General features: G+C 65.2%; 2 protein-coding genes across 4 annotated transcripts; one reads left to right on the top strand and one right to left on the bottom strand.

The window, feature by feature from the left end:
- Positions 1-96: 96 nt before the first annotated feature.
- Positions 97-801, top strand: COA3 (cytochrome c oxidase assembly factor 3). The gene is made up of 2 exons (XM_068996253.1): positions 97-337; positions 418-801. The coding sequence occupies exons 1-2, from the start codon at positions 97-99 to the stop codon at positions 528-530; spliced, it is 354 nt and encodes a 117-aa protein (XP_068852354.1). The 3' UTR covers positions 531-801.
- Positions 802-960: 159 nt separating this feature from the next.
- WNK4 (WNK lysine deficient protein kinase 4) lies at positions 961-13,115 on the bottom strand. 3 transcript variants are annotated; one of them, XM_068996252.1, is made up of 20 exons: positions 12,586-13,115; positions 7,290-7,462; positions 6,889-7,109; positions 6,651-6,808; positions 6,041-6,129; positions 5,747-5,966; positions 5,340-5,670; positions 5,049-5,179; positions 4,903-4,970; positions 4,671-4,812; positions 4,473-4,589; positions 4,244-4,399; positions 3,912-3,969; positions 3,637-3,771; positions 2,926-3,500; positions 2,592-2,688; positions 2,053-2,479; positions 1,736-1,938; positions 1,521-1,618; positions 961-1,442 (listed from the first exon to the last, which is right to left on the bottom strand). In XM_068996252.1, the coding sequence occupies exons 1-20, from the start codon at positions 13,036-13,038 to the stop codon at positions 1,440-1,442; spliced, it is 3,855 nt and encodes a 1,284-aa protein (XP_068852353.1). In that variant the 5' UTR covers positions 13,039-13,115; the 3' UTR covers positions 961-1,439. The 3 variants fall into 3 exon arrangements, with proteins under 3 accessions (XP_068852353.1, XP_068852351.1, XP_068852352.1); XM_068996250.1 differs by having other exon boundaries at positions 961-1,439; XM_068996251.1 differs by having other exon boundaries at positions 961-1,439; positions 2,053-2,476.
- Between the last annotated feature and the right edge of the window lie 10 nt (positions 13,116-13,125).

The raw sequence follows: 13,125 nt of genomic DNA, 5'->3' as shown, positions 1-13,125 counted from the left end.
AGGCGCCGATGCCGCGACCGGCACGCGCTGGGCCTCAGCCAACCACTCGACGGCGCGCGCCGCTCGGGCCCTCCGATTGGCCAGCGCCCCCGCCGGATGTGGCGTCACGCCGGCGCACGAAGAACACGGGGGAAGATGGCGGCGCCCGGGGAGTCCGGGGAGACGGCGCCGTTCGCGCGGCGCATCGACCCGGCCCGGGAGCCGGGGCTCAGCCCCGAGCAGCGCCGCCTCATGGCGCAGGTGGAGCACGCCCAGCGCCAGCGCGCCCTGCAGCGCCGGCTCCGCAGCCGCAACGTGCTACTGGCGCTCGGCATCGGCGCGGTGACGTTTGGCATCTGTATCCTCCGGGGCCGGGGCAGGGTGGGGTCGGGGGGCTCCGGGGCCGCGCCCGCTGCTTTTCCTTAATTCCCCCCGCAGACGGTTACACCTTCTATTCGGTGTCGCAGGAGCGGTTCCTGGACGAGCTGGAGCAGGAGGCGGAGGCGGCGCGGGCGCGGGCCCGGGCCCGAGCCGAGGGCACCGCAAGCTGAGCGGGGAGCGCCCGGCCCGGCCCGGCCCGTGACTGAGCTGCCGCCCTCGCCTGGCAGGATGGGCTTCTAGCACGGGGCAGCCGCGCCTGAGGGGTTCGGGCTTGCCCCCTGCTCTTCGTCGGCCAGAGAAGGCCCCGGGGGCTCCCCGCAGGCAGGGCCCCTCCGCGGGCACACCCCGCCCTGGGGCCTGTGCCGGGGCCGTGCCCATGGGAGGGACAGGGACACCCGGCTCCCGCCACTCCCCACAATAAATCCTCTCACTGGAGACCGAGTCAGTGCCCGTTGTCAAGCATGTCTTGGGTTGAGCCCAGCTCAGGATCTTGCCCCGCTCAGGGGCTGCTGAGTGGGGATTTTCTGTTTTGCTCTCTATGATCACGCAGTGAGGCATGCAGCCACGGGTCCTGCCCGACAGAGACACACACAGACGCAGTTTGTATTCAATCCATGTTTATGAAAACACTTTCCGAACACCAGTTCATAACAAAGTGCTCCCGGATCCTGCTGCTCCTGGTGCTGCAGCAGACAGGGCCACAGGGCACTCAAGCCACTCTGCAGGGTGGGCAGGGTCTGGTGCAAGGCTGAGCTGGCGGCAGGGCTGGGACAAGCCGGGGTTCCTCAGGGCGGGCTCAGCTCCTTCCATCCACGAGGGGTGGAGACACCTGGCACCTGTCTTCCAGCAAAGGGCTGGGGGACAGTGGGCAGACACCTGTGGGACAGGCCTGCAAAAGGCCAGCACTCCCGCTCCTGCGAAGCCCACGGCTGCCCTGCTGCAGGCCACAGCCAAGGGGAGCGGGGAGTCCAGGTTCTCCAGGGCTGGCACTGCCCTCCTGGAGGTGCAGGGGCTCCGCCCGCCCTGGGGAAGCAGGCACTTGGATGAGGTAGTTCATGGAATCAGTCTTGGCCAGCCAGCTACTGGGGAGAGAAGCAGCCGTGAGCCGGGAGCGCCGCGGGATCAGCCGAGAAGGCCGCGGGATGGGCGCTGTCCCTTACCATGCGGCCGAGGTCGTCGGCGAAGGTCACCCCCTTGTTCAGCCGCTGCTCCTGCGAGCCGGTGCTGCTGCCGCTCAGCGAGTTACGGCGCATGATGCCTGCAGGGACAGCGGCCCCGAGTGAGGGCACTGTGCGACACCCAGCCCGGGGGTCCCCGTCCTGCGGCCCCCGCCCAGCCCGGGGGCCCTGCAGGGAGTGGGGAGCGGGGCCGGCACCTGCGGGCTGCGCCAGCTCCAGGCGCTGCAGGCTGTTGCGACGGGAGGGGTTAAAGCTGCCCTTGGAGAGGCGGCGCTGGCGGCTGGACAGCATCGCAGCAGGCGAGACAATGCCCGGCGGTGGCTGCTTCCCCATCCGCAGGTACAGCTCCTCGATCTCCTTCTTCTGGGCGCTCTGCAGCAGCTGCACCTCAGCCAGGTGCCTGGGGAGAAGACAGGGGCTGGCAGCGGGGCCTCGGGGAAGGGACAGCGAACTCCCACGCGGGCTGGGTGGGAAGACCTGTCACCTCCCAGGTGCAGCCCACCCCCCTGCTCACTTCTGTCGCAGGTTCTGCAGCTCCTCCCAGATCTCCTCGTCCTCACTCTCAGTGTCATCGCTGCTCACATAGGACAAACTGCGAGAGTAGCTCAGCCACACCTGGCTCAGCATGGCCTGCGGAGCATTTTCTGTGCTCTCTTCCCCAGGGCCCTCCCGGTCGCTCCCCACTGGTGCCACAGGCACCGTGCCCCCCTCAGCTGACACCTCCTCAGCCTTGGGGTCCTGCTCCGCTGCCTCCAGCACCACATCCAAGTCACTGCTTGAGCTGTGGCCTGTGTCAGGGACCACGGGTGGCGGGGAGCCACTCGCTGCGGGCTCCGTGCTGTGCTGCTCCCCGTCACTGCTGCCCAGCACCGGAGAGGTCACAGCCAGGTCCTTGGCTGGCATCACCTGGAACCGGCCCAGGACCTGGGGCTTGGTTTCTGCTGGGGACAGGGGCAGCTGGTGGGGTTCAGGGCACATGGGCTGGCCGGGGCATTGCGGTGCCCTGGCACAGGCACAGCTGCACGGCACAGCCTTGGCCCTGCCCCACCTTACCTTCATTGATGGGCGAGAGCTGGGCCTTGGGCACGCTGGGGGCTGGTGCCTCTGAGATGATCAGAGAGTGGCTGGGCTTGGGGGAACCGGGCAGCACCTGTGGGCACCTGAGCACCATCAGCAGCCCCACCCCAGTCCTCCTGTCCTCTCCTCCCCCTGCTGCTTCTGTGTCCTGGGATTTGCCGCCCACTCAGCCCTCCCTGCATCCCAGTGGCTCCACAAGCCATGAGGCTCCATCCCATCCCAGGGCAGCATCTGCAGCAACCACTCAGCCCTCCTGACACTGAGCTCCACCTCGAGCAGCCCTGGGCAGCCCTTGCACACCCACACTCACCGTGCTGCCCTCTGGACTCCCAGATGTGGATGTGCTCAGCAACTGCAGAGGACTCCCCATGGGCTCGCTGCTTGTGGGGTGCACTGGGGCTGGTGTTGAGGGAAGGGAGGATATGGGCCCCCCGGCAGTGGGGACATCAGATCCCGCTGGCTCCAGGGTCCCACTGCCAGGTGGGACTGGCTTGTCTCTGCTGGTGGGGTCAGGGTAGACAAAGCGTGGGGCACCCAGGACAAGACTCTGTGGCCGTGGCAGCATTGGTGGGTAGAGGTGCCCGCCTGAGCTGGCAATGGAGGAGACAGTGTGGGCCACGGTCATCACTGCCAGGGAGAAGACATTGGCCAGGGACAAGAGGGGGGCAGTGGGGGACAAGGGTGTGCTGGTCACAGGGGGGCTCAGGGGACTGCTGGGCTCATAGGGGACAGGGGATGTGGGGAGAGGCTGTGGGGACAGGAGGGCTTGGGGCAGGGCTGGGGGAACAGGCCCCCCTGGGGTCCTCGGGGGGGTCAGTGGGAGTGCTGGTGATGATGTGAGCCAGGCGGGAGTCATCGAGACGAGAGGCCAGGTCTGGGCTGAGCCTGCAGAGATGGAAGCATCAGGAGCAGCCCCCAAGGGCCGTCTCACACCCCATGTCCAGGCACACCGGAGCCTCAAGCCAGCGAGCAGCTGGCAGCCCCAGTGCAATGAACATGCCCATCCTGCCAGCGCTGGTACCTGTGGGGGACCCCAGGGGTGCCGGGGCTGCCAGCGGCTCCACAGGACTGGCCAGGTTGGTCTCCGATGGGGAGCGGCTCAGCAACGGCAGGACAGGGGACTGGACAGGGAGGCTGGGACTGGTGCAGCTCAGGTCTGTGGCATAGGGGTGACAGCCAGGCTCAGCCAGGGCAGGACATGTCCTTTGAGACCCTCTGGGCTTGGCTGAGGCCATCACCTGCCCTGCATGGGGCCTGGGGGAGACAGGAAGGGCCTGCACAGGGGCACAGACGTACCACTGAGTGAGGATGAGGAGGAGATGGAGCGTGAGAGCCCCTGCAGCTGCAGGTCCACCTGCGAGAAGGATGAGCTGAGCCCAGCACTGGGGCAGAGGCCCCAGCCAGGCTGTGCCAAGCCCCCGCTGGGCCCCACCACCTGTGGGGACAGGAGCTGGAGACTCTTCTGGGCTAGGGAGCACCTTGCCTTGTCACAGGAGCGGGCAAGTGACCGCAGGAGGACCCTGCACCCCAGCCCCCTCCCCCTGGACTCCCTGGGGCCAGGCAGCACCCCAAGCCATGCTCAGCATCAGCAGCTTCCCCAGCGCTGGCAGGGCCAGGCTGGCACTCACGGGGCTGCCCACAGCACTCTCAGCCTCGGGGCCCTTGGGCAGCTCGGTGCTGCTGCGCCCATCCTTGCGAAGCAGGGTCTCCACGCGGTGGATGATGTCCCGGATGCGGCTGATGAAGCTGTCCCGCTCCGACTTGAGGATGAACTCATTGTGGACCTGAGGGTGGAGGGGCCGGTCAGCACCCAGCATGGCCAGGCAGACCCCACCTTCACCCTCACCCTGCTCTCACCATGGCGGCTGCAATTTCCTCCGGGTTGTCTCCATCCAGGTCGAACTTGAAGGTCACCATCTTGTTGTTGTAGGTCTGCAGCTGGCACTCCACCACTCGGTCGCTCTTGTCGGAGATCTGTGGGCAGCAGGGCTGGCTCAGCCCAGGAGAACCCGCCTGGCACCCGCCTGGCACCCGCCTGGCATCTGTGGCACTCACGTTGGTGATGCGCAGCCTGGAGCGGGCTCGGCGCCGCAGCAGCTTCCCCGAGGCTCGCTTGGGTGGCAGCTTGGAGCTCTGCTCGCTGGCCGAGAGCCCCTCACAGCCATCACTCATGCCCGATGCCACATCTGAGGTGTAGCTGCAGGAAGCCCCAGCTCCGGAGCATCAGCATGGCCATTCCCAAGAACCACGCACCCTGTCCAGCCCCCGCCCGACCCCCCAGCCTCACCTGTCCACTGAGGAGGAGAAGCCGCTGGCGGGGGGCAGGCGCTCCGTGGGCAGCTGCACGGCGATGCTCTGCAGGGAGGGGACGGGGTGAGCCGGTGCCGCAGCTGCCCTGACCCCCCGCCCGCCCGCCCGCGGGGCCCTGCTCACCGTGGGGAAGCAGCGCACAGGCCGGGTGGGCCGTGGGCTGGTGGGGTCCACTGCCACAAAGCTGCGAGGGGCCAGGTCCGGGGAGTCCAGGAAGCCGGAGGAGCTCAGGTACCCATCCGTCTCACAGTCGGCTGCGGAGGAGCGCTGGCATGAACCGAAGCAAGTCCCTTCCCTGGCTGGGCACCTGGGAAAGGGCTGTGGGGCTGGGAGAAGGTGACGGACCCCCCACCCACCTCCCACCCCAGGTCCCCTGCTGCCCACCCGGCCGTTTCTCCCTTGGTGCCTACGCACAGGTGGCTGAGGAGTAGCTGGTGTGCCGGTAGGTAAAGTGCTGGTGCTGGTCAGCTTCGGGCTCCTCAGGCTCCAGGGGGAAGGTGCTGCTGAAGACGGAGTCCCCAGAGCCAGGGGTGGCCAGGGCAGGCGTGGGGGCACCAGGTGGCAGCGGGGACTTGAGCTCCTCCAGCAGCCGCAGGACACCTGGCGGCTGCTCTGGCTCTGCGGGGGATGGCGCGTCCTGGGCGCGCTTCAGCTTCTCCCGCTTGCGCTTGATGGCGACCACACGGTCCCGCACAGCCTTGGCCACCAGCTTGTAGTCGGCCTCACAGACAAAGCCCAGCACCACCTACACAGGAGGGAGCTCGTCACTTCGGGGTGTAGGGGCCCAACAGCACCCAGGGCTCCCCCATCTCTGTACCCACCATCTCCTGAGCCACCTCCTCTGCCACATCCTTGTAGAGCTCAAAGAGGAACTCGATGGCGTTGTTGTCCTTGTACTTGCCGTGCAGCTTCTTTGTGTCATCCATGCGCAGCCAGAGCTTGAGCCCAGACTTGACTCCGTCATCCTCCTCAGCCAGCTCCACATGCACCCCTGTGTCCTCCTGGAAGAAGGAATGCTCCAGCAGGTCCTGGATGGTGTACCTGCAGAGGGCACAGCTCAGCGCGGGCTCGGAGCCAGGGGGGACCCTGCCACCCAGGCCCCGCTCTGCCCCCACCTCTCGTTCTTGTCCATGCGGATGCAGCCCTCGATAATCTCCTTCAGCTCTGGCACCTTCACCTTGTAGAAGCTGCTGGGCTTCAGGCCCTGGGGGTAACGAGAGTGAGCGCCTCCTGTGCCAACCCACAACAGCGTGGGGCTCCCATGGCCCAGGGATGAACCAGCCCGGGGCCCCACCAGCTCTGCATGGCTCCTGTGGCCAGGCCACGTGTGCCTGCATGGGCCAGGACGCCCCAGGGCTCTGAGTTTCCACCCCAGCAGGCAGGAGCTGGCAGGAGCCAGCCATGACCGGTCAGGGCAGCTGCAGTGCCCCAGGCTGGCGTGGCCGAGCAGACGTGCTCCCGTTCCACCCCATTAACACACTGGCAGTGGCTGGTGCAGAGCCAGGGATGTGGGGTCTGGCCAAGCCATGGCCCCACCACCCACAGCTCCATGCCCTGCCAGAGCAACCCCTCACCGCCCAGGCTATCTTTAGCCACTCACACAACCTGCACAGTGACACATTTTGACAGCAGCAAGGCCTGACAGCTCCAGCTGACCCTCCCCCCAGCCCCCTGTCCTGGCTCCTGTGGGATCAGCCAGCAGCATCACCCACAGCCGGGCCTCACCGAGGTGACCTTGCGGTAGATCTGGGCAGCGTTCTGGCACTCAGAGTAGGGGTACTCCGAGGTGGCCATCTCCAGCATGCACATCCCGAAGGCGTAGACATCCACTGCCTCATCGTACTTCTCCTCATACATCTCTGGCGCCATGAACTCGGGGGTGCCTGCAGGCAGCAGGGCAGCTCAGCACCCCTGGGACCCCCACCCCCTGCAGCCCCCCCAGCTCCCACGAGCCCGGCCCCACCTATGACACTCTTGGCAAAGGAGGCTCGCTTGAGCGTGGCCAGGCCCAGGTCGCCAATCTTGACTGAGCCCGTGGGGCCCGTGATGAAGATGTTGTCACACTTGAGGTCACGGTGGATGATGGGGGGCGAGCGAGTGTGCAGGAAGTGCAGACCCTTGAGGATCTGCCGGCTCCAGCGCTGCAGCACCTTCAGCTTCATTTCTTTAAACCGCTTCAAATACCTGCCAGGGACCAATGGGGCTCAGACCTGTGGGGCTCAGACTCGTGCCCCAGCCTTGGCTCCAGCCCACCCTCCTCCTGCTGCCATGCCAAGCCCATCCGGACTCAGATGCCCACACAGGGCAAGCAACAAAGAGCCTCTCGGTAGGGACCCTGTTCCCTCCCCTACACGCCCCAATCACGTTTTCAGGGTGCCGGACGTCATGAGTTCTGTGACCAGCACGATGCAGATCTGGCCTTTGATAGTTGACTTCCAGGAGTCGTAGAAGCGGACGATGTTGGGATGCTGCAGCCCCTTCAGCATCTCCACCTCCTCACTGAACCGCTGCCGCTCCGTCTTCGACAGCTTCCGCGTCTGTGGGAGCCAGTGAGGGTGTGAGGGGGGCACACGGGGTCCTGCCGAGCACAGGGGGCTGCCCTGGCTACAAAAGACCCCCCCATCCCCATCCCCACTCCCTACAGGCAAGACAGAGGAGGCTTCTGTGGCCCGGGTGCAGAGCTGGGGTCAGACCTGCTGTGCCCCAGCACAGTGGCTCACACATAGCTGGGGCTGCCCTGGACTGTGGTCCCCCACCTGCCCACCACTCTGGGTGGGTGCACGACAGACGGGCACCGAGGAACTCCTTCAGTTCTCCATTGCCTTGTGCTGGGACCAACCATCCCCCCTCCCCTCACTCAGCCCCCAGCTGGAGCCCACCACCCTGCCTCAGGACAGGGAACCCTAGCCTGCAGCTGGAGGGGTCGTGCGGGGTCTCTGCAGAGCTGCTGCCATCCTGCCCTGTGCAGACCCGATGGCCGTGGCTCTTGTGCCCCCACCAGGACAGCACCAGCACTGGGCTCTGTGTGGCCGGGTGCTGGGCCAGCCTCAATGAGGCCTTTGTTGGGGAAAGCAGGCAGGGGGAGGCTCCAGCCAGAGTTTTTCCATGTTTCTCCTGCTCGAGTTAATTAAAGTGGAAACACAAGACGAGGGTGCTGACTGCAGCTGGGGCAGGGGCCAGCGGAGGGGACAGCCCCCTCATCCTGAAGGGGCACAGCCCCAGGGTGCAGGAAGAGGGGAGCCGACTGGCCAAAGCTAAAGGAGCCAGGTCCAGCCCCCAGTGGGGCAGCTGCGAGTGCTCAGCCCTGGGCAGGAGCAGAGATAACTCCACCACTGCCTGGGGTCCCAAGGAGCTCAGCCTGGGGGCCTCCAAGCTGGGACCCCTGCCCAGCCCACATTCAGAGGCCAAGGAAACTGGAGCTGCCCCAGAGCTCCCACCACCAGTGCTGCCAGAGCTGTGCTTGGCCAGTGGCCACCATCCATCAACCCCGTCAGCTTTTGTAATATTTTTATTGCATCACAGGCGGCCCCATGGCTTGGCTGGAGCTGCTCCATAATCCCCCCACATTTAATACATGCTCAGGGACAGGCTCAGCCCAGACGAGAACCTGAGCCTGCTGCCGCGGGATGAATGGGACCTTTCATATGCGAGGAGGAAAACAGCACCCGAACCCCAGCGTGGCCAGCAGCACACACCGGCTGTCCTGCCCAGCACCACAGCCACCGTCACCCCTCTGGCCCCCTCCTCCTCACCAAGAGGTGTCCAGAGGCTTCACTGCACCCCACAAACCTGCAAGGGCATGAGGAAGCTGACACTGGCTGTGAACTGGGGCAAGTGGGGGGTCATGGGTGGGTCTCCCAGCTCAGCAAGAGTGGACCCCAACTGGAGCAGCTGTGCCAGCACAGCCCTCACTGTGCCATGCCCAATTCCAGGCAGACCCCCAGCACACGGCCAGCTCTCCCAGAGTGCCTGGAGTAAGGTCTGGGGGAGCCAAGCATGTCCCCCGAGCCTGTGCCAGGACTGCTGGGCTCGCTTGGCACTGTTCCTTCCGCATGACCAAAGTGGCAGCAACTCCCACTCCTGTGCGTGCTGATACTCTCCCCATTGAGTGTGGGCACCAGAGCCCAGCCTGGCCATAGCCTGGCTGGAGGAGCACCACGAAGGGCAGGGCAAACAGGGCTGCCAGCACAGACACGCCACACAGCATGGGCACACCATGTCCTCTCCAAACAGCATCAGCACAGGGCGGAGGAGGACGCTGGGGATGGTGGCATGGGGACGGTGAGGAGCTGGGTGGCAATGGTCCAGCCCATCCTGTGAGCCAGGAGCTGGCTGCCGAGGAGCCCAGCGCAGCCAACACCAGGATCTGAGGCCAGTGCAGGAGGAGGGAGGGTGGGGCCGAGTGGCCGAGGACGGCTGTTGCCTCTGCAGCAGGAGGCTGTCCCCAGCTTGGCAGCGCTGGTGCTCAGGGCACTCTGCAGCGCTCACAGGGCTCTCCCACTCCTGCAGCCCTCAAGGGCCCTGGCTCTGCACTGACACTTGCACTCTGGAGGGGCATTCAGACCAACACCACGGTGGGGCACAGAGCCAGTGCTGGAAAGTGCCCAGCACTCTCCCTCCAGCCACGTCCACAGCCACAGGGCGGTCCCGAGCCCCCCGCTGAGGAGCCAGCTCTATGTCAGCAGTGGGTGCCAGCACCTCACTGCTCTCCCTGTGGGTCTGCCCCGCCGAGCAGGAGCTTGTGCGTGCTCACAGCCATGTGAGCACACACTCAAGGTGCCCTGCAGCCCCGGGGCTGCTGGCTAAGGTTACCTGCCCAACCTGGGTGCTGGAGCCAGGGGAGGCACAGCAGTGCCTGCTGCCCAGAATGCTTTTGCCCACTGGGGAATCCCAAGGGGTTCCACAGGAAAATCGCACAGTCAGGTATTTACAGCCCGACCCCGCTCTGGGCCTCTGGCTTCCTCCCTGCTTCCTCTTCCCCCACTGCCCGCAGCACCTACGACAGAAATAGTGCCAGGCTAAAGCTGGAAAGCACAAACAGTGGGGCTGTGGACATGGGCGGGAGGCACAGACAGACGCTGCGTTCAGGAGAGGGGACAGGGATGGGCAAGTCCCCAGAGGGGTCTCACAGGAAGACAGAAGACAGGCAAAACCAGCCTCCAGTTCGCCAGGCTCTGTGGAGGGAAGGACAGGCGAGGACAGAAGGGAGAGCTGGGATTTGGGATTGGGATCCGTCACAGCAGCTGAACCAGGTTCTCTGGTGCAGAACAGGTCAGGCCTGAGGTTAAGTATTCATTTGGAATTGAAAGGCAATAGAAGGAGAACTGTGAAATGCACAGGACAAAGCTATTTTTAAAATGGCAGAACCACAACCATTTTTATTTGTGGTTCCAAATCCTGGATTTGTGTCACAGTGTCCAATTCTTTGCATGATTGCTGAAAAAAACCAAACTCCTAAATGTCTGCATCTGTGCTCTTAGCCCCTTCTGGGACACAGATTTGGGTACAAGAGACACTGGATAAAGAGCAGTCAGTGGAACAGAGCCAAATCCTGGGTGGGGAGGGGAGAGGGCTGGGGCAGAGGGGTTGCAGGGGCAGGCATCAGGGTGGCATGGGGTGGGAGCAGGGCTGGGGCTGCCCACAGGGACCTGGCTGCACTCCCATGGGAGGGGGCAGGCCAAGAGGAGTCAGGTCTGCCAGGTCTTCCAACACCATGGGATGCTCACAGGAGGGTTCCTGGCAGGAGCTCAGCCTGGACCCCAGCCTCTCCACACCCACCCCCAGGGGACAAGTGAGTGGCTTCCGCCACTCCTGCCTGGCCGGCTCGCAGAACCAGCAAGGGGGCCAGCACGTGCCTGCTGGACTGGTGCACAGCAGCATTTTGCTTCCCAACTCCCTTTCCCCCCCGACCTGAGACGGTGCAGCCTCATCCCCTCGGCAGCCCCTCGCAAGACACCAGCACTGCCTGCACACAGCCCCAGGGACGAGCAGGGAACGAGACATGTGCCAGCCCTGCTGTGAAGGGGAGCTGGGGCACAGCTGTGACATGGGGCTGAGACCCACAGGGAGGGACACGAAGCCAGACGAGTGCGAAGCACTGGGGACAGCTGACTCATCCAGAGAAGGTCCTGGGCTCGCCAAGGAGAGCCTGTTCCAGTCAGTGGTTGCCACCTGAAGGGACACAGGACTCAACGGGGTTCAGGGGTATTTGGATGGAGCTGTGGGGCCATGAGGGCAGGAGAACTGAGCTGGCTCTGAACTGAGCTCTCACAACTGAATAACTGTGCAACCCTTGGGATGGGGGGGAAATCTTCACCTCCCTCACTAAGAGGCCACAGTCAGCCCCTCTAGAAAGCACCCACCACTCTCTCAGGATCTCTTCTTGCTCTGCTGGGCTGCTGCCACCCCAAGGACCCAGCCCAGGCAGCTACCTGCAACTGCACTGAGCTTTTAGGAACAAGACAACAAACTCGCAAGACATGGTTTTCTGTGTCAACAAGGACTTGGACCTTCCCACCACAGCAGCCATCCCAGGGCCAGGAACCTGTGGGAGACTTTGGACTTAATCAAAGCCCCTCCCAGAGCTCCAAGGAGAAAAGGTAGACCCACAGAACGGATCTCCCCGTGCACCTCCATGGACAAGATCAGGCTCATCAAAAGCACTTGAGTGGGCAAAGGCATTGTGGAGGCAGCACTATCACCACTGCTCTCAGCATCCTGCTGTCAGGCTGCAGGACAGCCAAGGAGATGGAGGAGTGTGGCAGCAGAGAGGAGATGGGGACGCTCCTCAGAGAGCTGGAACCAGAGGTCCAGCTGCTCCCAGCAGAGAGCCCCTGGCAGCATCACAGAAACCATACACAGGTGACCGTGTACGCTACTTCAGCCAAGGTCAAGCAGGCAGAGAGCACAAGGTTGTGTCGTACCCTGCTCCCGGCTGACAGCCAGCCCCAGCTCGCTGCAGGCACGCGCCCCAGAGCACACCAAGGGCTATCGGAGCAAACCTTGGAGTCAGCTCCAGCATAAGCACAGGCATGCATGCAGAGAGGGCACTGCTGCCCTCGCTGCCCTCCTGGAGGGAAAGCTGCGAGCTGGTGAGCATCAGAAAGACAGTGGGATGCTCAGCCCCGGATGCACCTGTAAAGTGCCAGAGCAGGGACTGGCATCAAGAACTTGGGCACCCTGGCATGCTCCACAGTGCAGGAAGAAAGAAAGCAAATGGAAAACAGCACGTGATGAGCAGGAGGGCCAGGAGCGGCGGCACTAAACAGGAGTCTGGGTCCGGGCCAGGAGACCCACGAGGCACCGAGGCACTGGCAGTGATGAGCACAGTGCAAGGCAGCGAGGGGAGCCCGCACCCAGCTGCAGGTCCCTGCCCTGCCCTGCTGCTGTGGCCCGACTGCAGCGGGGCGCCACAGTGACTGGCAGAAGCGGAGATTCGAGGGTGCCTGCCCTCGCCGGCACAGGCTCCAGCCCGGGGAAGTGCCCCGCGGGTCTCACACAGCACCCAGGCAGGCAGCAGTGGGCAGCGGGCTCAGGGGCGGGGAGGGCTGCACACGCCAGAGAAACTGGACAGAAGAGGGTCCAAGTGCCTCTCTCGGGCCCCTCGCCCCGGCCTGTGGGTGCGGGCAGGTAGGGGCGGAGGCGCTGGCAGGGGCCGTACCTGCAGCTCGCACCAGGCCACCTCCACGGTGGTCTCCGTGTCCAGCCCCTTGTAGACGGTCTTGAAGGAGCCGCGGCCGATCTCGATGTCGAACTTGAGGAACCGGCCGTCGGGGGAGGTGGCGACCGCCCGCGTCTCCACCTCCTCGCTCTCCGTCTCCTCGGGTTCCCGGAGCCCGACAGCGCTCGGCGGCGGCGGCGGCGACCCCCCGCGCACCCCGTCCGGTGCCGGGTACCCCAGCAGCTCCAGCTCGGCCGAGCTCCGCCGGCTGAAGCGGGAGGAAGCGCGTCGGGAATCGGGCCCCGAGGGCCGCCGGCTGCGGCTCCGGTGCGGAGTCCGTCCGGTGAGCCCCGGACCCGGCTCCGGCTCCGGCTGCGGCTCGGAGCCGCTGTCCGCCCGCTCCGCCTCAGGCTGGGACATGGCTCCGGCAGCGGCGGGCTCGGCCGCCAGCATCGGCTCAGCCCGCTCGGAGCGGCCGCTCCCGCGCAGCTTCGCACCCGTTGCCGCCGCCACTCCGCAACCAGGAGCGACCGCCGAGAC

The sequence above is a fragment of the Aphelocoma coerulescens genome, chromosome 27 (assembly GCF_041296385.1).
Source record: "Aphelocoma coerulescens isolate FSJ_1873_10779 chromosome 27, UR_Acoe_1.0, whole genome shotgun sequence".
NCBI classification, from domain to species: domain Eukaryota; kingdom Metazoa; phylum Chordata; class Aves; order Passeriformes; family Corvidae; genus Aphelocoma; species Aphelocoma coerulescens.
Note: the sequence above shows the minus strand (reverse complement) of the source record. Positions and strands in the feature narration are given on the sequence as shown.